The sequence below is a fragment of the Podarcis bocagei genome, assembly GCF_964188305.1.
Source record: "Podarcis bocagei genome assembly, chromosome: Z".
In the NCBI taxonomy this organism is placed as follows: Eukaryota; Metazoa; Chordata; class Lepidosauria; order Squamata; family Lacertidae; genus Podarcis; species Podarcis bocagei.
Window position 1 is genome coordinate 41,754,911 of NC_138140.1, and position 22,609 is coordinate 41,777,519.

The 22,609-nt window shown below is 44.9% G+C and overlaps 1 protein-coding gene across 12 annotated transcripts in view; it reads right to left on the reverse strand.

Annotated features, from left to right (window-relative positions):
• The window catches only part of GRIA3 (glutamate ionotropic receptor AMPA type subunit 3), a 219,331-nt gene extending 202,316 nt beyond the window's left edge, over nucleotides 1–17,015 (reverse strand). For all 12 annotated transcript variants that reach the window (XR_014003986.1, XM_081178988.1, XM_081178989.1 and 9 more), the window contains exons 1-2: nucleotides 16,746–17,015; nucleotides 13,922–14,080 (exon numbers count right to left, since the gene is read on the reverse strand). Coding sequence is in view for 11 of the 12 variants with exons in the window: in XM_081178988.1 (XP_081035114.1) it covers nucleotides 13,922–14,080; nucleotides 16,746–16,836 (250 nt within the window). In the remaining variant the exon portion in view is untranslated. The remainder of the gene's footprint in view (nucleotides 1–13,921; nucleotides 14,081–16,745) is intronic.
• Nucleotides 17,016–22,609: the final 5,594 nt, after the last annotated feature.

A 22,609-nucleotide genomic window follows, 5' to 3' on the forward strand; every position in this document is an offset into this window, starting at 1 on the left:
ATGAAGACTAGTTCGTTAAGGGTACTGAGAGTTGCCAGGAGACCCCTTTCCCTCACTGAGAGCTACAGTTGGTTGAACAATCAATCCCTCTTTTCAATAAGCTCTCTGAGGAGAATCAGGGTCTCCTAACAATAATTCTCAGCACCTTTAACAAAATGAGGTTCCCAGCATGGGGACTAAGCTGCCCTGCCAATATATGGCAACAGTGTTCCAGTCCAGCTACTCTGTGAACCCTGATACCAGCTGCACAGGACATCCACTGTATTTTTTTCATGCATTTGGCACAGTGTTTAAAAAGGAAATCTACTGCTCAGGACCTATATTTTAGCAGGTAGTAGGAGAGCTAATGTATCTGCATTCCAACAAGTAACAGGAAGAATGGAAGTATGCTGACTTGTGATGTGACATTTTTGGCGTTTTCCCTCTCCCCTTTTGGTAAGCATTAAATTATATGCATGCTGAGAAAAGCAAATATCCCATGGTGGCTCGATGCAGGAGACTTCCTCAATCTGCTAATTATATTCATCTAAAGTTTCTCCAAGGGTGACCTAATCTGAATTGCAATGAAAATGTCAACCTTGAAGCCAGAGTTAGCATTGCCTGATATTTCAGATGTGTGAAAGAGGTTGATGACAGGGCTGCTCTTTTGACATTAAGCAGAGTTAATTAGACAATGAGAAGTTTGGCAGCTTCAAAACAAATGCAATCAATATAGCAAAACTGAGAAGCAGCAGAGGAGATGCTGTGGTCACCTACCTGGTCCCTCTGCCCATGTGACTGCAATTCCCTTTTGTTCCAGTTTTCTAGCCTTTTGTTTATTTCAAAAACCACTCAATTTGGGAGTATTCAGGTGAAGGTCATATTACACAGTGACCCAATAGGCAAAACATGTGAAGTGCATTAGTGTTGGTGTTTTAAGAAGAAGAAAAATTAATGGTAATGTCATCTTCAAAAAGTTTAGTAATTATTTGGTACTATATTCACTGGATCCAAATCAAGCCAATACATCTACTTGTCGTAACTAATGGATCCTACCTAGGGCAATCTTATTTTCCTGTGTGGTCCCAACCGAAGCGGGGGATTTGTAACAGTCAAAAGGTTAGTTGTTGACAAACACTTGATGCTGAATTATATAACTGGTTCATCCAGTTCAATATTTTCTGCACAGACTGGCAAAGGCTCTTCGGAGTTTCAGAGAGGAATCTCTACCAGCCCTAGCTGGAGAAGCTAGGGATTCAACCTTCAGCCTTTTGCATGCAAAGCATAAGCTCTACCATTGAATCATGACCCATCCCTTAACTCAGGGTAGATAAACATGTTTCATGCCAACTATTTCAGCACCAGGCAGCACTGCCAGTGGTCATCCCAGATATTGTTAGACAACAAGTTCCCTATCATTGTCCTAATTGGAGCGTGTCCAGCAGAGGGCAACCAGAATAGTGAGGACGTCTGGAAACTAAGTCCTATGGTGTTGGGTTGGTGGAGCTGGGTAGGTTTAGGCAGGAGAAGGGAAGATTAAGAGGAAATATTACAGCTGTGTTTAAATATAGGGCTGTCATACAGGGTTGTCATAAAGTAGATGGAGCAGGCTTGCAAGGAAAGATTTCAGATAAGCTTTAGGAGAAATTTATAGCAGTAAGATTTGTTGAACATTAGTCTCAGGACATGGTGGGCTGTCCTTCGCTGGAGATATATAAGTAAAGTCTGGGCAGTCATCTTTCTGGGATGCTGTGGCTGCACTGTGCAGTTTTGATCCTACATTGTGTAGGGGTCGTTGTTTATATTATTTATACCATTATGTGCCAAAATGTGTTAGACTAGATGACTTCCAAGGTCCCTCAAAACTCTTTAATTTCAAATTGCAAGCTTAGTTTGATCAGTCATTGTGCATGCATTAAAAAATACAAAAAATTTAAACACTTTGCGACAGATGTGGGGAACAGTTGTCTCTCCATGTATTTCTGAGCAGTAACTCCCATCATGCCATACCTGCTGGGATATTTTAGCAATATCAAGAAAGCCAAATGTTCTCCAGACCAGCTTTACATACCATTGCAAAAGGAAAGTCACAATGCAGGTTCCTGCTATTTATTCAAATGGGAGATTCTCTCTCCCTACTCTAAACCTTCAGTTTAAAATAGCCATTTATGTTGAGCACTCTGTTTCTCCCTTGCTTGCCATGCATCTCTATGCTCCCTTGGATCTGAACTGCTGTCTTCTGTAGCAAATTTGTCAAAGATTTGGCTTGCTGTTGCAGCCCTCTCATGTGAATATTCCCAGTGGGCTTGGGTCTTGTTGCTCCTGAAGTCAATGGGAAATAAAACTCTCAAAGACCTCAGAGGATGAAAGTCCCCTGGCTTCTTATTTAAGTAAGAACTCAGGCTCTTTCTGCTCCAGTGAAGAATACTCCAAACATAAGAAGTAAAGCTACAATCACTACTGGCCATACTCATCTTAGAGAAATGCAGTTCACATTTTGCATCAAACATAGTGAAAAGGTTCTCAGAAGCAGATGGTCAATAATAAGACAAGCAGATGCCCAGGTCTCTGCAAAACACTGGGGGCACATCTTCAGAATTTATTTAAGGTACTTTTACACCACTTTAACTGTCATGGCTTCCCCAAAAGAATCATGGAAACTGTAGCTTGTTAAGGGTGCTGGTAATTTTAGCTGTGTAAGCTGTACAAGTCCTAACAATTTGCAGCACTCTTAACAGACTACAGCTCCCAGGAATTTTTTAGGGTGGGGAATGCCCTGGCTGTTAAAGTGGCATAAGGTAAAGGTAAAGGGACCGCTGACCATTCGGTCCAGTCGTGGCCGACTCTGGGGTTGCGGTGCTCATCTCACTTTATTGGCCAAGGGAGCCAGTGTCACCATCAGTCAGCTGGGCATCTTCTGCATCCTAAGCTTCTCATCCTGGTGGATCTTGTCCCCTTAGCTGGTTCCTCCCCCTGCCCCCCCGTACACCTCTACCTAGTGAAGGTAAAGGGACCGCTGACCATTAGGTCCAGTTGTGACCGACTCTGGGGTTGCGGCGTTCATCTCGCTTTATTGGACGAGGGAGCCAGCATACAGCTTCCGGGTCATGTGGCCAGCATGACTAAGCCACTTCTGGCAAACCAGAGCAGTGCACAGAAACGCCATTTACCTTCCCGCCGGAGCAGTACCTATTTATCTACTTGCACTTTGATGTGCTTTCAAACTGCTAGGTTGGCAGGAGCAGGGACCGAGCAACGGGAGCTCATCCTGTTTCGGGGATTCAAACCGGCAAGTCCTAGGCTCTGTGGTTTAACCCACAGCGCCACCTGCATCCCCGTTAAAGTGGCATAGCACTGCTTTAATTTATGATGTGAGTGTAACCTGGGAGAATTTAGTCTTGGGGACCACATACAGTATATAAATGCTGAAAATATGTCTCTAGTCATTCACAGGTCATCAACACACCAGGAGTCCTTGTTTGTATTTTACAGGTGGGTAGCTACAGTCAAGTGTGTCCATGGACAGAGAGATTTATGAACCACTGACTTTAAGGGTGGCTTCATCTGTATCAAAGCCTTTGCACCTGTCACCACTTCTTCTTGTTGCTATGAATTCATCTTTAGCGAGGCCAGAGATTGGTCAGAAACTTAATGAGATCCAGATAGCAGGAGGAGAAGTAATCATGGAGCATCATGCTAATTGTAACTGCAGCAGTACAGAAGGGTAAGGGAGGAGAAGGGCACTAACTAAAACAGGTGTAGGGAACCTTTGGTCCTCCAGATGCTTATGGACAACTTCCATCAGCTCCAGCAAGCATAGCCAATGGCCAAGGATGCTGGGAGGCATAGCTCAGCAACAGCTGGAGGACCACATGTTCACCACACCTGCACTAACGTAAAGGCTGGGTTAATTGATGCCATTATCATTTAAAGCTAAGCAGAAGCCCCCAATCTGGCTGGTGTCTGGATGTCTGGAACAACACAGGAGCCCTATATAAACTGAGCTTCTCAAAACATAACCCACATTTAGAGTGTCTCAGTGGGGAGGGCCATCCTTTGAGGTACCTAAGAGTGATTTGCACTTTCAACTGCTAGCCCTGTCCTCTCTCTCTACTCCCCTTCCTCTGTTAATTCCCTTAAAACAGAGGCATCTTGGGCAGCAGTGAAATGACCAGTTTGCACCATCATTGCTTTACCAGCTGGCTTAAAAGAGAGAGAGAGAGAGAGAGAGAGAGAGAGAGAGAGAGAGAGAAGACCCAGAGGCAAGGAAAGCAAGTTGTTTGTCCAGTGGAAACAGAAAATGAGGAACAGCAACAGACAAGAAAAGTGGTGCACATAGCAGGGAGTAAAGGCATTTTTTTCTTATTTAAATGATCTCTCCAAATTGTGGGTCATATCATGTCCTGTAATACTATTCACCACATCAAAACATGCCAAGTTTTTGTTTTGTAAAACCCCATCCCTCTGAATGCTTGAAAACGAATCAAAGAGGGGAGAAAACACACCACACCACTGAGGAGAAATAGTGAAGAAAAGCTACAAAACCCCCCATTTGATGAGAAGCACCCAAACAAACATCTAAATGGATCTCGGCAAACAAGGATAATTAGGTAATTATGCTCTTTTTCCCTTTGGTTGGCAAAGGAGGAAATGCCATGGCATCTGCATCTAGGATGCAGACAGATCAACATTTGTTATCTCTCTTTGTGGGCTAGCTGAAGATTTTGAACAGATACCTACAAGGAAATTTAATAAGAGGAATGAGAATAGAGGGTGGCCTGTAGATTGGTCAAGGTGGCTAGCTGTTGATGAGAGATCATCTGCATCGAACAACTACAGCTTTTAAAAATAGGCCCCACCTTCACTAAGATCAACCAATTTTCTTGCAGGGTTTTAAGTATTAAAGCTAACCCTTTTCCCTTGGAAAATTCCAGAGCGGGGTGGGTGAAATAACCCAAGGCTTGGGTTTCTAAAAATCCCCTGCAAATGGTGCGTAATCCAAGACCACATTTGTTGACCATAAAGGTGTACAACAGCCCTCTTTTTTTTTTTTTTGCGATGACAGTGCAGAGAGAGAGAGAGAGAGAGAATATGCGATCTGAGTGCTAATGAGCTGACACTGCAGTGGCTGGAGCAATGTAGTGTAGTGCACTACAAGAGCAGAACAGAAAAAGACACCAGCAGTGCTTTATTTTGAGGGAATAGGAGCAACAGAACGTTAAACATAATTGAAAACCTAACAGTAAAAGACACCGTTGGAGGTTTTGAATTAAACTCAGAGAGAGGGAATTTATTTATACACACACACACACACACACACACACACACACACACACAGGTAGTCATGCTAGGGATGGAATTATGCATTTAAGCTGCTCGGTCTCAATATACTCCAACAAAGATGTCTCACTTCAAATGTGAGCTGAACCCTGCAATGCCTCTGTATCCACCTGCTTACATTGACTTATGCACTCGTCAGACTTGCAAAGCAAGTTAGCAGCTTCATTTGGCATTTCCTGCTCCCCAAGGAAGAGAGAGAACCCAAAGCTGTAGAATGGTCACACTATAGCTAACGGAGCATTTGCCCATCTGATTGCTGTTGCCTACACAGACTGGCAGTGGCTCTCCAAGGTTTCAGATAAGGAGCCTTTCCCAGCCCTACCTGGAGATTCTGGGGGTTGGATCTGGGCAAAGCAGATGCTCCACCACTGAGCTACAGCTCAGTACAGCATCTCTCCTCTGTATCCCCAGATAGGTGTTAACACCAAGATAAGAAACATGGTATGCCAAGACAAAATACTACAGGTTTATGTAGCAAGTTAACTGGAAAAGGGGGGAGTGCTCCGAGTACACACACACACACACAATCTCATGAGATCAGAGTAGTTCTGCCTCTGAAAATAGATGATACCTTTTAGCGAATAGCCCATTTTCCCTTCCCTGTTTCCCCAGGTAAGTCTATGCTACCTCAAATGTGACCAGGTTGCAGTAAACTGGATACAGCATAAGAAACGAGTTTTCTTCCTCCTTGATCAAATTAGAAAATGGTTTCAAGAGATCATAATTTCAAACCTTAGGACAATGTTTCCTTATCATTCTGCCTCCACACTCGCAAATCTAGATTAGATCTCCATTTATAGTTTTATGACACTACAAGCTGACCAGCCCTTAAGACACGCCCTGTTAAGTGCCAGAGCTCTGGGTACCCTGAAAGTACCCTTGGTTACACCAGAAGGCAGAGTGAAGGTTGTACGGAAGGAAATATCAGTCAAACAAGAAACTTTCTAACACTAACAACTGGTCAATAGCAGACCAGACTGCCTTGTGGGGCAGGGTGGGGGAGCTATCATTTGCTGGAGGTATTTAAGCAGGAGGCTAGACATCTGCCAGGGTTGCTGTGGATGAAACATATGACCATTGCATCCCTGACTGATCCTTCACTGAGCAGAGCACTGCACCTGGATTCCTCGGGGAGGAAGGGCCATAGCTCAGTGACAGAGCATCTGCCTTGAAGATCCCCAGTTCAATCCCTGGCATCTCCAGATACGGCTAGGAATGACTCCTGGTTTGACACCCTGGAGAGCCACTTCTGGGTGGCTAATAATAATAATAATAAATTTATTTACTTAATTTATATATTGCTCACTCCATAGGGAAAAATACATGTCATTTAAATATCCATTTAAAAATACTGATAGAAGCAAACATTGAAAACAAGGTGGCATTATTTTTAAAAAGCAAAATAACAAATAAAAACAGCAATAATTATCCGGCTATCTTTGGAATGCAAAATACTTTTATAGGCATTTTAACAACCCCGTGGGAATCAAATTTACACACACACACAACACAACAACCTGGGATGATTTTACCCTAGGATCAAATAGTGAAACTATTAGGGTGAAAACACCTTCAAATGTCTTTAGGAAGAACAATATACCACTTGATACCTTTACAAGTGCCCCAGCTGAAAAAGAAAGGGGTGGTTAAAACAAAATAGGAACCAAGGACCTGAACATTTAGCACCATCCCAATTTAAAACATATTATAGAATTCAGCGATAAAAGAATAATAGTAATCCGACCACCTTGTCCCTTGCAGTATTCATTATGATGGGGCTCTATTTATAGTATAAACTTATATTGGTTTTATACCTATCACTCTAATTGCACCCAAGGAAGGTAATTTGGTAAAGCACTGAGTTTGTCCCCCAACCACTCTTCGCAGAATTATATTTCCCAGAGTCCCTGAAGGAAGGGAATGCAACTACCAACCTTCCCTAACCTGGTGGTCTCCAGATCTTTGAGAGTACAACCCCCATGGGCATGGGCTGCATGAAGCTGGTGCTGAAGGGAACATGGCTATACTAGCTAAAGCTGATGGGATTTGTCCGAAACACCTGAATGGCACAAGGTTGGGAAAGGATGGACTAAACAGTCTGTTGAATCTGCAGTGCAGATAAACCCCAAATCACGGTAGAGTCACTGCAACTTTTTCATTTTCAGTTGCAAATATCAAAGGCAAATATCACATGGTAGCTCTTGAGGGTAGGTGACTATCCAAGAGAAGCCACACAATTGTAGGAAAATGTATCCAAAACATAAAAAAGCATTAGCTCATTAATAAGGATAAGGGATTGGCAGTGGCTAATTTGTATACACTTTGGGGAACTAGGGCATATTTGTATGCATGAGCATTATGACTTTACAGAGACAAATTACTTTCAGATCTGAGAATAGTAGTGGCCTTTCTGGATATTTATTTGTAGCTGCAAAGACTTCAGTGTTCAGTGGGCAGGACTGCAAATAATGTATTTCCACCCACTGTAATACATCGTCAACTGAGCTTTTTATTCCAGACAAGGTCACTTTTCCCTACCCTTTCTTCTGCGTACTTAGCCACAGATGCTCCAGGAGAATAGGATGTGTGTGGGGGGGGGGGGAGAAAATGTTTACCTTCACATATCATATCAGATACAAATTTACCGGGCCACTTGCATTGAATAGTCTGTTGCAAGTCTACTGCCAAATAAAGAAATGTAACTTCTTTTCAAAAAGCATATATGGAATTCCATTGACAGAAGATATGGCAATGGCTTAGACAGTTTCCTTATACCATGTCAAACCATTGATCCATCTAGCTCAGCATGGCCTCCACTGCTTAGCAGTGATTTTCCAAGGTTTGTGATCTTCCCCAGCTCTATCTGAAGGTGCCATGAATTATACTTGGGATATTCTGCATGCAAAGTGCATGCTCTTCCACCAAGTCACAGTCATTCCTCCTGAATTCAAGAGACAAGTTAAAGTATCCAACAGCAACTTTAAGCTGTGGAGACACCCATGATCTGAGGGAGTTTGCCACTGAATATCAGATGCTTGAAACAAACAGGGACAGGCTACTTTGTGTTTTGCTCTTAAGCTTCCCAGATGGATGCCGCTGGCCACTCTTTAAAGCAGGACATTGGACTAGGATTAGGTAAAGGTAAAGGGACTCCTGACCATTAGGTCCAGTCATGACCGACTCTGGGGTTGCGACGCTCATCTCGCTTTATTGGCCAAGGGAGCCGGCATACAGCTTCCGGGCCATGTGGCCAGCATGACAAAGCCGCTTCTGGCAAACCAGAGCAGCGCACGGAAACGCCGTTTACCTTCCCGCTGGAGCGGTACCTATTTATCTACTTGCACTTTGACGTGCTTTCAAACTGCTAGGTTGGCAGGAGCAGGGACCGAGCAACGGAAGCTCACCCCGTCATGGGCATTCAAACCGCCGACCTTCTGATCGGTCCTAGGCACTGTGGTTTAACCCACAGCGCCACCCACGTCCCACCTGCTATTTGTTAGGAGGCCCCTATTTCCCTTACAGAGCTAAATTCCCAGCGTTCCTTGGGTAGAGGGATTGATTGTTAAACCACTATGGAAACTGCACCTCTGAGAGTGGAATAGGAGTCTTTTCTGAACTCTCAGCACTCTTAACAAACTACAGTTCCCAGGATCCTTTGGAAGAATCCATGATTAGCAAAGTAGGACCACACTTTCTGCTCAGTGGCTTATAGCTTCTGGGCATACAGCTTCTGGGTCATGTGGCCAGCATGACTAAGCCACTTCTGGTGAACCAGAGCAGTGCACGGAAATGCCGTTTACCTTCCCGCCGGAGCGGTACCTATTTATCTACTTGTACTCTGACATGCTTTCGAACTGCTAGGTTGGCAGGAGCAGGGACCGAACAACAGGAGCTCACCCCGTCGCGGGGATTCGAACCGCCGACCTTCTGATCGGCAAGTCCTAGGCTCTTTGGTTTAACCCACAGCACCACCCACATCCCTGGACTAGAATTAGTGATGGGGAATTTGTGGCACTACATGCTTTTGCTAGACCACAACTCCCATCAGCCCTGACCATTGGCTATGCTGGCTGGGGCTATGGGAATTGGAATTCAGCTGTATTTGGAAGTCTGTAGCTTCTCATCTCTGGCCTGGATAGAACTCATGGTCCAATATAGGGTGCAACTTGAGGAAAAATAAGCATGCTTTGGTTTCCTTTCCAAATGCTTAATTGCTAAATCAGACTAGATTGCCATAAGCAAGCATCAAATGTACCCTATAATCACACTAACCACATGTATGGGCAAATAAGGGCAGCAGCAACAAGCAACCAACAGTGCAACTCTATGTTTACTCAAAATTAAATGCACCTAGTGGGGCTTAGTCCTAGTGAAAAGAATTGCAGCTCCAGTGATGTTAAAATGCGCAGTTGTGGAGGAGAAATACACCTTGGCATTACCATGTTATTTTTTAATTGGATTAGGGATGCATTCAGGAAGATCAAGCGCTGCTGCAACAAGTAATATAATGCATGATATATGCTCCTGAGCATTTAATAAACTGTTCAATTCCAGTCTGATTGGTAGTATTCAGAAGAGTGAAGATAAAGAACTGCTTCTCTCCAGGCACAATTAATGCATGGAGTTCCATGGCAAATATCGAGAATAGCTTTAAAGGGGGTGAGACAAATGAGGATTGTGCACTGAGATAGATATATAAAACCTCCAGGTTCAGAGGCAGCATGCCACTGAATAGCAGTGAGGGTGGGCTATTGCTTTTATGCTCAGGAGCACATGACTGGTACCCTCTTTTCTGAAGCTTCTAAAGTGGGATCTGCAATAAGATATTGCTAAGTTGAGAGCTCCTGCACTTGTGGTCTGCTCCGTTCCAGCCAGCCATGCCGCCTCTCAAGATTGCCCATTCCATTTGCCATCTCTCCCCAGTTTTCTATTCCTCTGTCAACTGATGCTTAACATCCTGTGGCCATGGAGCATTCTCAGCCCTTACTGAGCTGATGAGAAAGGGCACTGCACTGTCTTAAAGTCTCCCCTCCTAAACATGGCAGTACCATGCTCCTTGGATGGTGCCTTGCAGCCTCCTTCCAGCAGCTCTTCCAGCCCTGCTGGTGCCAAGCGCATTGCTCTGCTTTCCTTTGGACCACATCAGCAAGGTCGAGGGAGGGTGTTGTGTTGTCTGGGCAGTGCAATACCTCTATATGCACTGCCCAGGCTTGCTCCCCAGGGATGTCACTTCAGTACTTCTACTGCAGTAGTTTGACTTCACTCCCAGAGCTACACTCTATTGTCTCTTGAGAAAGATGCCAATGTGGCAGTACCTCTTCCTATTTTTTTCAGTAACCTCATTTTGCCTACATACCCATTGTAACCAGATATCACTATTAGTTTATATAATGCTGCTGCACTGGATGACTTTGGGGTTTGGCTGAAAGGGCTCTTATATTCTTAAAATGAGGGTAATTATAAGGGAGAATGACGACTTTGGATGCCACAGAAGAGCAGCAAGGGGCCAATTATTTCATCATTAGGGGTGTGTGTTTGTTTAACTGAAAGAAGAAGGAATGGTGTTTATTTTCCATCTCAGATCGACAAGTGTTTTAAACCAGCCTTGCAAGTGACTCTGGACTTTTATTGAAGGTTTATTCTGCAACATGTTTTCAGTGCTGGCTCACCCATAAGGCAAGCTGAGGTGACTGCTTCAGGTGGTAGCATACACAGGGGCAGTAGATCCAGCCTCCAATGAATACATCACTCGCTGCTGTGGTAGCAGCAATGACTGTGGTGTGCTCCTCCTTAGTTGCCCCAACCCCAAGTCACCTGTACAGCAGTCTCGGCTAATAGGAAGTGCTGCTGGTCCGTCCCCCCCATGTTCCTCTTGTAGATCTTTATTTTCCCCTTTTTCCTGATGACGATCTTCACTCACCCCTTCTTCCCTGAGAGGGGTGGGCACCATTTTGTGGTTTGCTTCAGGTGCCAAAATACATTGGGCTGGCATGCTTTTGCCACAATATAAATGCACCAGTGGTGTATTTATTCTGCTCTATTGGTTTTTCTGTGATGCTTCCCAAATGCTGCCACATTACTGCTGACCTGAGGGCTTAGAGAGCAACAAGGTGGACAGAAACAAACATTTGGTGTATAGAATGTTACAGGTTTCAGCAGGAAGTTACAGAACATGTGCTGGTTGTAAATGAAGCAGTGAGACTGCTCCAAAATGTTTGTAGGTACAAACAGTATTGGATGTGGGATCACTCAGGACTGTTCCAATAGCACCATGAACACAAATAATAATAATCTGTGCCATTAAAAGGACACCTTGAGGCACCCTTCATAGAATCCAAGCAGCAGTCTTATGGTGTTTTTTAAAAAAAAGAAAGTAGTTAATAGCCAATTATCATAAAAGTACAGTGCCTTTAGTTTAAATCCATATAATTGATATTTTAAAGGAAACTATGTTTGAGATAGGGCCTCTTGAAGGGATTACATTCATTAAGGATTACTACTCAGATATGTGTTAAGAGAGCTGTTCGGGAAGGACAGGATTATTAAAATAAAACTCCAAATCTAGACATAGGGTTTTATTGGGGGCGGGGGTACTTGCCAACTGACCAGAGAAACAAATGTGTCCCACTCTTGTACCTTTAACATTGCAGGAACCAGCAGATGTAGCTTTTCATAGCATTAAAAAAAATCCTGCTAAGGTTCACACATATGTTGCTGTTATTGTCACAGTTTCAATGGCTGGTTTAAAAAACTGGGAACCTTCATTATAAACATGACTATTGGAATTTTCATTTAAACTTCCAAAGAGCTTGAACTGTAAATCCTACACAAAACAAAACATAAACCAATAGGATAGAATTGCACAACTAGGAGCCTCCCTTCTGTCTGTGCAACAGAAAAAGGCTTTCTTAAAACTAAGCTCACACATTCTCAAAGCTCCTTGCCCAATAATTTTCATGTCCCTGGGACATCTTGCAAAAGGATCATGTTATTCTCCCACACACCACCATCACCAGTTCAACTGGAAGGTCCAGGGGAAACATTTTACACAAATGTTACCATGATAACAAATTGAATTATTTGCTGAAGAGTAAGGATTTCTTTCTTTCTTTCTTTCTTTCTTTCTTTCTTTCTTTCTTTCTTTCTTTCTTTCTTTCTTTCTTTCTTTCTTTCTTTCTTGAAAATGCCTTAAGGTAGGGAACAGCAACTGGTAGATGCAAGACCAAATCCAGCCTCCTTGCTGTCCACCAAAGCTTTTATAAAAAGAGGTGAAGCACCATCATACAAAGTGGTTTTTGGCAGCAGGGCATGAGAGCTGTCATGGTGTAGTGGTGGCTTCCAGGTGTTCTTGAACTCAGACTCCTATCATCCCTAACCATTGGCCATGCTGTCTTGCGCTGTTGGGAGCTGACAGTGTAAAAACACCTGGAAGATACCACGTTGGCTCACCCCCGGGTTGTAAGGTCCCTAGACTAGAACCAGGGAGACCCAGGTTTGTGTCAACCTGAACCTCTGGGAGGAAGGGGCAGGATATGAATCCCTTACATTTTAAAACCAACACCACACAATTGGAATTGTGCGGTCCACCATCCAGTCTGCGAAATGTACCCTTGACCCAAGTGTCTGGTGTTCAAATAATCCAAGTCTGAAATCAGACACCAACTAAGCTTTCAGTGTGGAAGGTCACTGGAACTAAAAAGCCCTCCTTTTGTCTGCTCCCTAAACAGCTTCCTTGGATTTAAGATTAGAGGCTGGCATACAGCCAGAGATGCTCTTGTTGCTGTAAACGTCATCCCTCTTCCAAACAAAAACAGATGCCCAAATATTAAGATAGGCCTTCTAACAGGCTGCAATGTAACAGAATGCAGAACTCACTTGCTTTCCTTGACCACACTACATTCATTCCTTGTCTGATTGCCTCAGTCTCTCCCTCTCTAGTCACTCTTTTTCTCTTGTGAAACATCAAGAGCTATGAAAAACACACATGCATTTGCAGTGCTAATTTTTCCAGACTGTCAAGCTTTCTCCACCAATTCTCCTCCCACCCTTCGGTTCCTAGGGCATCCATCAGTTTGCACAGTCACACTGGTTTTTATCAAGGCATTCTCAGCAAGAAGAAATGCTATTTTTAAGGCAGAAGGAGGCCAGTAAGCCTATTTCCCTCTGCCACCCTCAAGGTCACTTCAAAAAGCTTCCTCCACATTTTGTTCCTGAGAGACATTATTTGTGAAATAATCCCCACCTACTTGCTCACACTCCTATCCATGCTGTTGCTAAATGCTGCTTATAATCTCCGCATCAAAGCAACAGAGGCACATGAAAATGTGTCTTACTTGGAATTGCTTCCATCAGATTTATTGGGGGGGGTGCTTGTGAAGGGGGGGGGCAAACCATATTCATGATCCCAACAGTAGCATGCATTAAAAATGCTGCAAGAGCAATTAATGATGTCTTGCTGCAATCTAGTTTTACCAAACATGAAATGCAGTTCTAGATAGCTTTTCAGGTCAAGAGGGAGATAATGTGTTTGGACGGTGGAGTTGGGGCATCGGTCTATAAACAGGCAGTGGCTATAATATGAAAAATCCAGCTAGCTACTTACATGCATTTGTTACTGAAAAACTGTTGGAGGAATCCAGGTGGTCAACATGGTAGTTCAAGTGAAAAGGCTTTTCTGTAAAATTCTGGTTTGTGTTGTATAACTGTACAGCAAATCGGAATGCGCTGTGCTCCTGGACTGTGTTCCTCATGAAAAGTCCCCCTGTAAGGCAGAAGAAACAGCATTTGTTTATTTGCTTGGGTAAAAAAACCTGCATATTTTCAACTGTGTTGGGAATATGCTATGCAGCTGATGCTTATCACCAAACATCACACAGCAAAAATACTATATTCCAGATCTTAAGCAATGTATTCAAACATATAATGCAGCTTACAACTAGGGTTTATGTGAAACATGTACACACAATCTCTATCTCACTTGCAAGGTTGGAATCTTGTGCATGTTTACCTAGAAGTAAGCCCCACTGACTTCCAAGAAAACAGGGATAGGATTGGGCTTCTGTAGCCCAATACCATCTATGCTTACTCCAGAGCAAATCTCACTGAGTGTAGCGGGGCTTATTCCTAACCCACAGGTATGCATACAATTGCTGCCTGCAGTCTATATGCCTCATATATGTTGGTGTCTCACAACAGAACCTTAAGGTATCATTTTAGGGCTTTTCGTTCAGAGCAAACAAATACTTTAAACAAGCAAGCTGAAACAAATCCTACCAATATCACTATGGCTCCCTCCCCCCCCCCAAAAAAAAAACAACCCTAAACATGCGCAGCCCATTCCTACGTATGCTTACTTAAATGCACGTATCACTACATTCAGTGGGGCTTGTTCCCTGGTAATGATGCAGAAACCGGACTGCAGCCTTACCTGGAAGGAGTTCCAACTGGTTCTTACTTCCAAGCAGGCATGCATAGGAAAGGACCTTTAACCCTGCCATCCTGTGCATGCCTACTTAGAAGTAAATCATCCTGAGTTCAATGGAGCTTATTCCCAGATAAGAGGGCACAGGACTGCAGTGTGATTACGGGCTTAAACTATGGTGTAGATATACCCAAGAACACACACACACATGCACCGAATTTAGTGGGACTTACTTCTGAGTAAACACAGATAAAGATCAGATATGCATAGCATAAGGCTCCATGGACCTTGGGGACTGGCGGGCTTCTGCAAGGGTTTTATGTCTTGGCTCCAGGTAAGGGTTCAAAAGCGTTCTGTTTTGGTCCCGGAGCAACACATAGCAGACACACGTTATGCACGGACAAAGTTTTGAACAGCAATGCGCACAGAGGTCTCCCCAACAAAGACTGGCACGGATTTCGCCTTGGAAGCAGTGAAGGAGAAGGCATTGGGCTGGACCCTTCAAACCGAACTTATTCTTGTAATTTTTATTGTGCGGGGGGGGGGGAGGAAGTCAATCCCCCTTCCCCCAGAGATGAAGAAACAAAAAGACCATCTGCTTCAGTCGCAAGATGGTCCAAGGTTTAATCCCCAGCCCCATCTCCGGGTAGGGCTGGAATAAGGACCCTCGAGAGCCACTGCCAGCCAGTGTAGACGGCAGTGAGTCAGATGGACCAATGGCCTGACTTCCAGCGCATCCATGGGATGCATTCCAAAGGAGCTTCCTATGTATCGCTACCACCCTTGCCGGTTCCTTCTGCAGCCGTGTAGGAAAGGCTACAGCCGCAAACGGAAGGGGGGCGGGAGGAACCCTAACCGAGGTAAAACGGCGCCTTACGCTAAATGAATACAACGCTATTTTTAAACACGGCTTGGCATTTCTCAATGCCCCAGAACCCCAGTGGGAGGGAACTTTGCACTCCCACTCGCGGAACAGCCCCCCCCCAAATACATTGGATGCAACGCTCGTTTGATGACATATGCAGGCAGACAAGGAATTGATTATTTTAGCCATCTGCCTGCACGCTCCCCTCCGTTTGTCCGCTCCAACCGCCCCCACTCTCCCCCCCACCTCGCTTCATGCCAGCCCAACACACACACGAGACACCCGATGGATGGTTGTGCCATTTCCGATAGCTTGGTCCTATTAGTCTTGGCACATTTGAGTCCATCAGCTAGACTAACACACCGTCCCGTCCCCCCTCCCCCACGTCCAACGAGTCTGCAAACAAGACAATGTTTAGAGGTTTTAGAAGAGCTGCGAGTCACAAAAGCGTACTCCATTAAACGGCAGAGTTACGTGCCTCGCGAATCTTGTTGAGTGGGGAGGGAAAGAGAGGGGGAGAGGAAGTTTTGGATTCAGGTGGATTACGGGGGGAAATAGAGTGATGACACGGAGCCTCTCTAGCCCCCTTTTTGGGGGAAGGGGGGAGATGAGTGAAAGTTTTGCTTTTCCATTGGGTGAGGGCTTACAGATAATTCTTTAACGAGAATAGCACCCCAATCGACGATCAAATCAAGAGGTGGGGTCTTTAACATAAATAAATCACGATTTCAAATGAGACTGCAAGTCTCATAGTACTGTTAATAATGGTACCGCAATCCAGACTTCCGTCCCAGCGCTGCCCACCCTCGACCCATTATTAATCTGTCCAAAGGTATGCAGCGCTGCATTTTAATTTTAAAGCAAATGACAATTTCTTTTAGCGAGTGCCTGTCTTGGGGGATCCTTGCGGGAGTGGCGGCGGGGTGGGGGAGTGGAAAGAGGAAAGGCAGTGGGGTATACGAGTTTGAGATGAAAAGGTCGACCCCCCCCCACACACATCGCCACTACTAACATCGACTTCTTTCAATCTTCTTTCAGTATAACCTTGAAGCGATAATAATAATAATAATAATAATAATAATAATAATAATAATAATAATAATAAATTAGGCGCTTTGGAAAGTGATACGAGCTTCTTACCTATACTGATGGTGTTTGGAAAACCTCCGAGCGACTCCCCCAGAAGCCCCACCAGCATGAGGAAAATAGTTGGAGGCACCGGCTGACCCATATTAATATGATTTTTTTCCCTTCTTCTGTTCGTCTAGTTTTCGTTTCGCTCGGTTCTTCTTCGGCCCCTGCAGTTCAGTCCCTACGACGAAACTGACCAGATGGGCATCGGCACAAATGTGGGGAGCCTCAGAAGTAAAACCCCCTTCCTTCCTTCCTTCCTTCCTTCCTTCCTTCCTTCCTTCCTTCCTTCCTTCCTTCCTTCCTTCCTTCCTTGCTTCCTTCCTTCCTTCACTCCCTCCCGTTCTTCGCCCTCGTTTTCTCCCTCGTTCCTCCCTTCTTCACTCCAGCCTGCAAAGGCTCATTGGCTTGGAGGAGCTCGCAGCGCAGCCGAGCTGGGACTACGCTTGCCTCTCCCCCTCTTCCCCTACGCAAAGATGGTGGGGCGAGCCAAGCAAACGATCGCCCCCACCTCGCTAGCCTGCCTGCCTTTCCCCTACCCAAAGAGCGAGCCGCCCCCGATCGGGCCACGCGGGGGCTCACAGCTCAAACTTCATCTGCTGCCTCTTGAGCGCGGGTCGTCCCCTTTTCAGGCTCCCCGCACGAACTGCCGCAAGAGCCCCGCAAAACGCGGCGTCTCGATGTGTGTCAGTTTCACCGGCAAGTGAGTGAGTGAGAGAGAGAGGCAGGCGGGCTGCTGCTGCAACGCCGGGAGATGCGATCAATGGCAACACACCGAGGCTCACGTGGACCTTCCTTTAAAGCTGGCCCCTTTAAAGCTGCATTGACTCTTTCTCGCATTCCATCTCTGGGAGGAGGAGGGGGAGAAAGAAAGGAAGGAAGGAAGGAAGGAAGAGAGGGAGAGAAAGAAAAGAGGGAGGTATAGCCAAGAGACAGGGCGATGAGAAAGGTGGGGGGAAGAGAGGGATTGCGGGAGAGGAAGGCAAGCACACGGAAAGGTGGGGGTGAGGAGTGTTAGGAAACATATTCATTTAGTCCATCTAGCTCAGCATTGTCTGCACTGAGTGGCAGCGGCTCTCCAAGGTTTCAGGCAGAGGACATTTCCCCTGCCCTCCCTGGAGATGCCAGGGATTGAACCTCTGGGCCTTCTGCATGCAAAGCAGGTGATCTATCACCAAGCTAAGGCTCTTCCTGCTCTCCCCAGGAGCAAGGCACCTATGCCTCAAGGCTGTTCCCCTGTTCATACACCTGGACTAAGGAGTACAGCCTAAGGAACACCAAAGTCACCAGGGCAGCCAACAGGGTGCCATCCAGCTAGTCCAGCTCTCCTACAGCCAGCCTAGCCAATGACCAGGGAGATGGGAGATGGAGTCCAGTACCTGCGACCAAGTGGGAGGAAGAGTGTTCTTAGGCTTCAGTCTTCCCTGTCACCTTCCTACAGGTATCTGGTTGGCCACTGTGATAATAGGAAGCTGGACTATATGGGCCATTGGCCTGATCTAGACAGGCTCTTCTTAGGTTTTTATCTTTCTGATGGAAGCTGCATAGGATGAACTGCAATCTCTGTACACATGTTTCCTTGGGAGTAATCCCTATTAATCAACAATGGACTCCTCCCTTCTTATCCTGCATAGCAAGGGTGGGGAACCTTTGGCTTCTAGGTATTACATCTCTCATTAGTCTCAGCAAGCATAGACAATGGCCAGGGATGATGGGAGTTGAAGTTCAGCAGCATCTGGAGGGCCCCATCTGCTGCATAGGATCAGGTCGCCACTCTGCAACTATGCTTATATCAAAATAAGCTCCTCTTAGATACAGTGGAGCTTCTTTCTGGTAGACATGCATAGGCTCTCAGGCTGTAGTCCGCCATGGAGAGAGTTGAGTGCAGGTAGTGAGATGTACTTCTAGGCTTGGGCAGGGAATGCTCTGCCAAAGAGAGGATTTCAATAGGGATGTTAGTATTTTCCCAGCCCTGCAAAACAAACTGATGTCTGTGCTGGACAGCTAACCTTTCTTCTGCACAATCTCAGAAAGGCACAAGAAGGAGTTAAGATCTACAAAGTTGGATCAGTGTGGTGTAGTGGTTAAGAGCAGTAGACTCGTAATCTGGTGAACCGGGTTCATGTCTCCACTCCTCCACATGCAGCTGCTGGGTGACCTTGGGCTAGTCACACTTCTTTGAAGTCTCTCAGCCCCACTCACCTCACAGAATGTTTGTTGTGGGGGAGGAAGGGAAAGGGGAATGTTAGCCGCTTTGAGACTCCTTCGGGTTGATAAAGCGGGATATCAAATCCAAACTACTCCTCCTCCTCCTCTTCTTCTTCTTCTCCCTCCCCCACCCTCTGCCTAAATGGTGAAAGGACATAAATACGCACAGGAACAGCTAGAGACATATCCAATGGAGCTTCTGGAAACAGAATAATAAAAAAGGGAGACTTTAGGGCAAGGAATGTAAAGACTTTGAAGAAAATGAAGCATAAAAGCTCTTTGCAGAGCTGGCTTGACAGTGTTCTCCTATGCATGTTTATTCAGAATAAGCTGCACTGCTTCTAATGGGGTTTATTCCTCAGTGAAGTTTGGTTAGCATTACAGCTTAAACCATTGTGCAACCACCAGTGGTGCTGCATCATGTTATCTGAAAGATGTAAGTTATTTTATTTTAGGTTATTCACTACCTTTCTATCCCACTTGTTCTCCAAGGTGGCTTTACATACTTAATCCCTTTATTTATTCGCAAAACAACTCTGTGCGGTAGGTTAGACTGAAAGATGCTGACTGGGCAAGATCACCAGCTGAGCTTCATGGCTGAATCGAGGTGTGAAGCTTGGTCTCCCGGGTCCTAGTTGAATACTCTAGTAGCATTTGTTTGCAAGAGGAAACTGCCTAATACTGAGTCAGACCAGTTGCCTACTATTGCTATCTATGATGCTGACCGCCAGCAGCTCCCCAGAGTTTCTTGCCTGGAGATGCCAGGGATTGCCACCTTTCTCATTGAAAAGATCTATCAGTAAATCCTTATCTATACTTTCCAACCACCCCTGGTATATATCATGACTAGCAGGCATTGAAAACCTTAGTAAAGGTAAAGGGACCCCTGACCATTAGGTCCAGTCGTGACCAACTCTGGGGTTGCGGTGCTCATCTCATTTTATTGGCCGAGGGAGCCGGCCTACAGCTTCCGGGTCATGTGGCCAGCATGACTAAGCCACTTCTGGCGAACCAGAGCAGAACACGGAAATGCCGTTTACCTTCCCGCCGGAGCGGTACCTATTTATCTACTTGCTCAGCTGATTCCAACACCTGCAGGACCAATAACCTCCTGAGTAAAATTATAGCTAGAAACCCTGTTTACGTCCTCCATTAGGTCCAATTGCAGGTTCCCATGCCTCTTGCTCTCAGATACATGAATCAAGTCTGACTCCTGCTCAGTTTCATTTGGAGCTCTCCCTGGCCATGTTAATTTGCCTGTACTCTTATCTCCCTTTCCCAATCTATCTATCATTTCTGCCTGGGGGGGGGGACACCATAGGCCTCTCTCTTCCTCAACATTGTTTTCAGAGGCTGTAGTAGCTATCCACAGATCTCCACTCTCACTTTAATTGGATTATATTGGATTATCTCCCAATTTTGAGGTCCTTGGACCAGCAGCATCAGAAACACTCTCATGAACATGTTCCATGTTCCTTCTTTTCCTTCTTTTCTGTGTCCTCCAATGCACAGAGGAGGTGCCAGTGTGGCAGATCTTCTTTCTAACCTCTTACAGCTACACCTCCACCACCCACCAAGCCATTAGCACTCAAAGCTCTAATTGAGATAACTTTTTTCTCAAGGTCATCATTACATGTTCAGTCATGTTGAGTAAAAAGCTGTAAAAAGAAGGGACTGAGCAACGGGAACTCACCCCGTTGCGGGGATTTGAACTGCCGGCCTTCTGATTGGCAAGTCCTAGGCTCTGTGGGTTAACCCACAGCGCTACCTGCGTCCCCTTGAAAACCTTAGCCTCCATGAATTTGTCTAATCCCATTTGAAAGCCATCCAAATTGATGACCTCTTCCATATCTAAGTTGTGTACAGTTTGAGAGTGGTACCCACAGAGTTCCTTCCTGGGTACCATCTTCCAGGCTTCATGCCATGTTGTTATTGCCCTGAATAATATCGTGTCATCCCAAGAACGTGTACTTGGGCTAACTCTGGAAATGCAGGATGGGATAACTGAAGATAAGAGTGCATGAGAGTGGAGGCATCAGAAAATAAGAAGAGCTGAAAATGGCAATCAGGGAGTGAAGGATCTGGCAGAACTGTAGCTACGGGGGAGGGGGGAGCTAGCTGGGTCCCCCTCCCCCGGGTGAAGCCTCCAGAGGGATGCCATTGAGGCTCCCAGCCTGTGTGTGTACGCAAATGTATGTGGAGGATGCCAAACTGGATCTGGGAATGAAAAGGGAATGAGAAGACTGACCTAGCACCATGCAATGGGCTTTGTGGAAGAACAGCACTTCAGGCTCAGATCACCCTGGTCTAAGACTATTCGCTGCAGCATTCTGGACTCCAGTGAGAATGAGCTGTGCAAGACCTACCCACCTTGGAAGAATGGCAGATGAAGGTGATAGACTACATGGGACTGGCTGAAATGACTGGCAGAATCCGAGACCAGAGGAAAGAGACGGCGGAAGAAGATTGGATGAAATTTAAAATTTATCTTAAGAAATATTGTAAAATTAATGAGTGCTAAAATGTTGTGGTTATAAAAAATAGGGGATTATAGCAGTAAAAGATTAAGTAAAAGAAAACAATAAGGAAAAATTAGATAAAATTAAGGGGGAGGATTTGCTGAAACAAATTTGGAAATTGGAATGCAGAAAGGGGAGGTATGGGGAAGTCGATGAAGCAAGTTTCAAGAAAAAAAGGACTTGAAATTATACATGTTTGTTTTTGTGTGTGTATGTTTGTATTGTGTAGTGTATTGTGTCTGTTTTTATAATTTGTGAAAATCCAATAAATATTTTATAAAAAAAAGAGAGAATGAGCTGTGCAGGTACATTTCCCAATGAAAAGTAGGGTTGCCAACTTTTTTTTTAGTGAGTTCTGCTTGCATGCATTTTAACAGGAGCTTGATCCACCATCATTTATTTATGTATTTTGCCAATTTGTTTCTCACTTAACCAAAGTTGTCTCTAAACACTGTGCAGAAGACTTAATACAATGAAACTAAAAATGAGTTAAAGCCATAAAATCAAGTATTAGCAGGCAATCAGACTTACCTTATGCATGTTGCAATGCTTCACCTGCTGATTTCTGCAAAGTGAACTGTAGCTCAAGGCAGAAAAGCAGGACTAGGCAACCCTATTATAATACAGGATTCTGGCCTTCCTGAAAGCCCTCACTTCTTATTTCTCCATAACTACGGCCAAGCACAGTCCTGCAGGGTTAAAGATGCTACATTTGTTTCATGTTTATCTGTCTATAGATTTTGCTGTTCTCTTCTTTTCTCGGCTCTGCATGAGATTCCTTAAAAAAAGGGGGACGGACGAACAGACCTCTCAAGTAATCTCTTTCGTTCCTGAACAAATGCAAAATGAAAATAAATTCTTATAGAAATGTAGGAAGCTGCCTTTCATACCCTGTTAGGTCATTCAGTTATCTTGCACAATATTGCCTACTATGACTGGCAATGGCTCTCCGGAGCCTCAAGCAGGTCTGTCCTTCTCATCATCCACTACCTGATTTTTTTATTTGGAAATGCAAAGACTGGACCCGGGATCTTCTGCATGCAAAGTGTGTGTTCTGCCACTGCTCTTTCCTAAATGCAGCTGTTCCCATTTTAGTGCCCTGCAAGTATGTTCTATTACTAGCAGCAAATATTCCTTCCAGCTTTC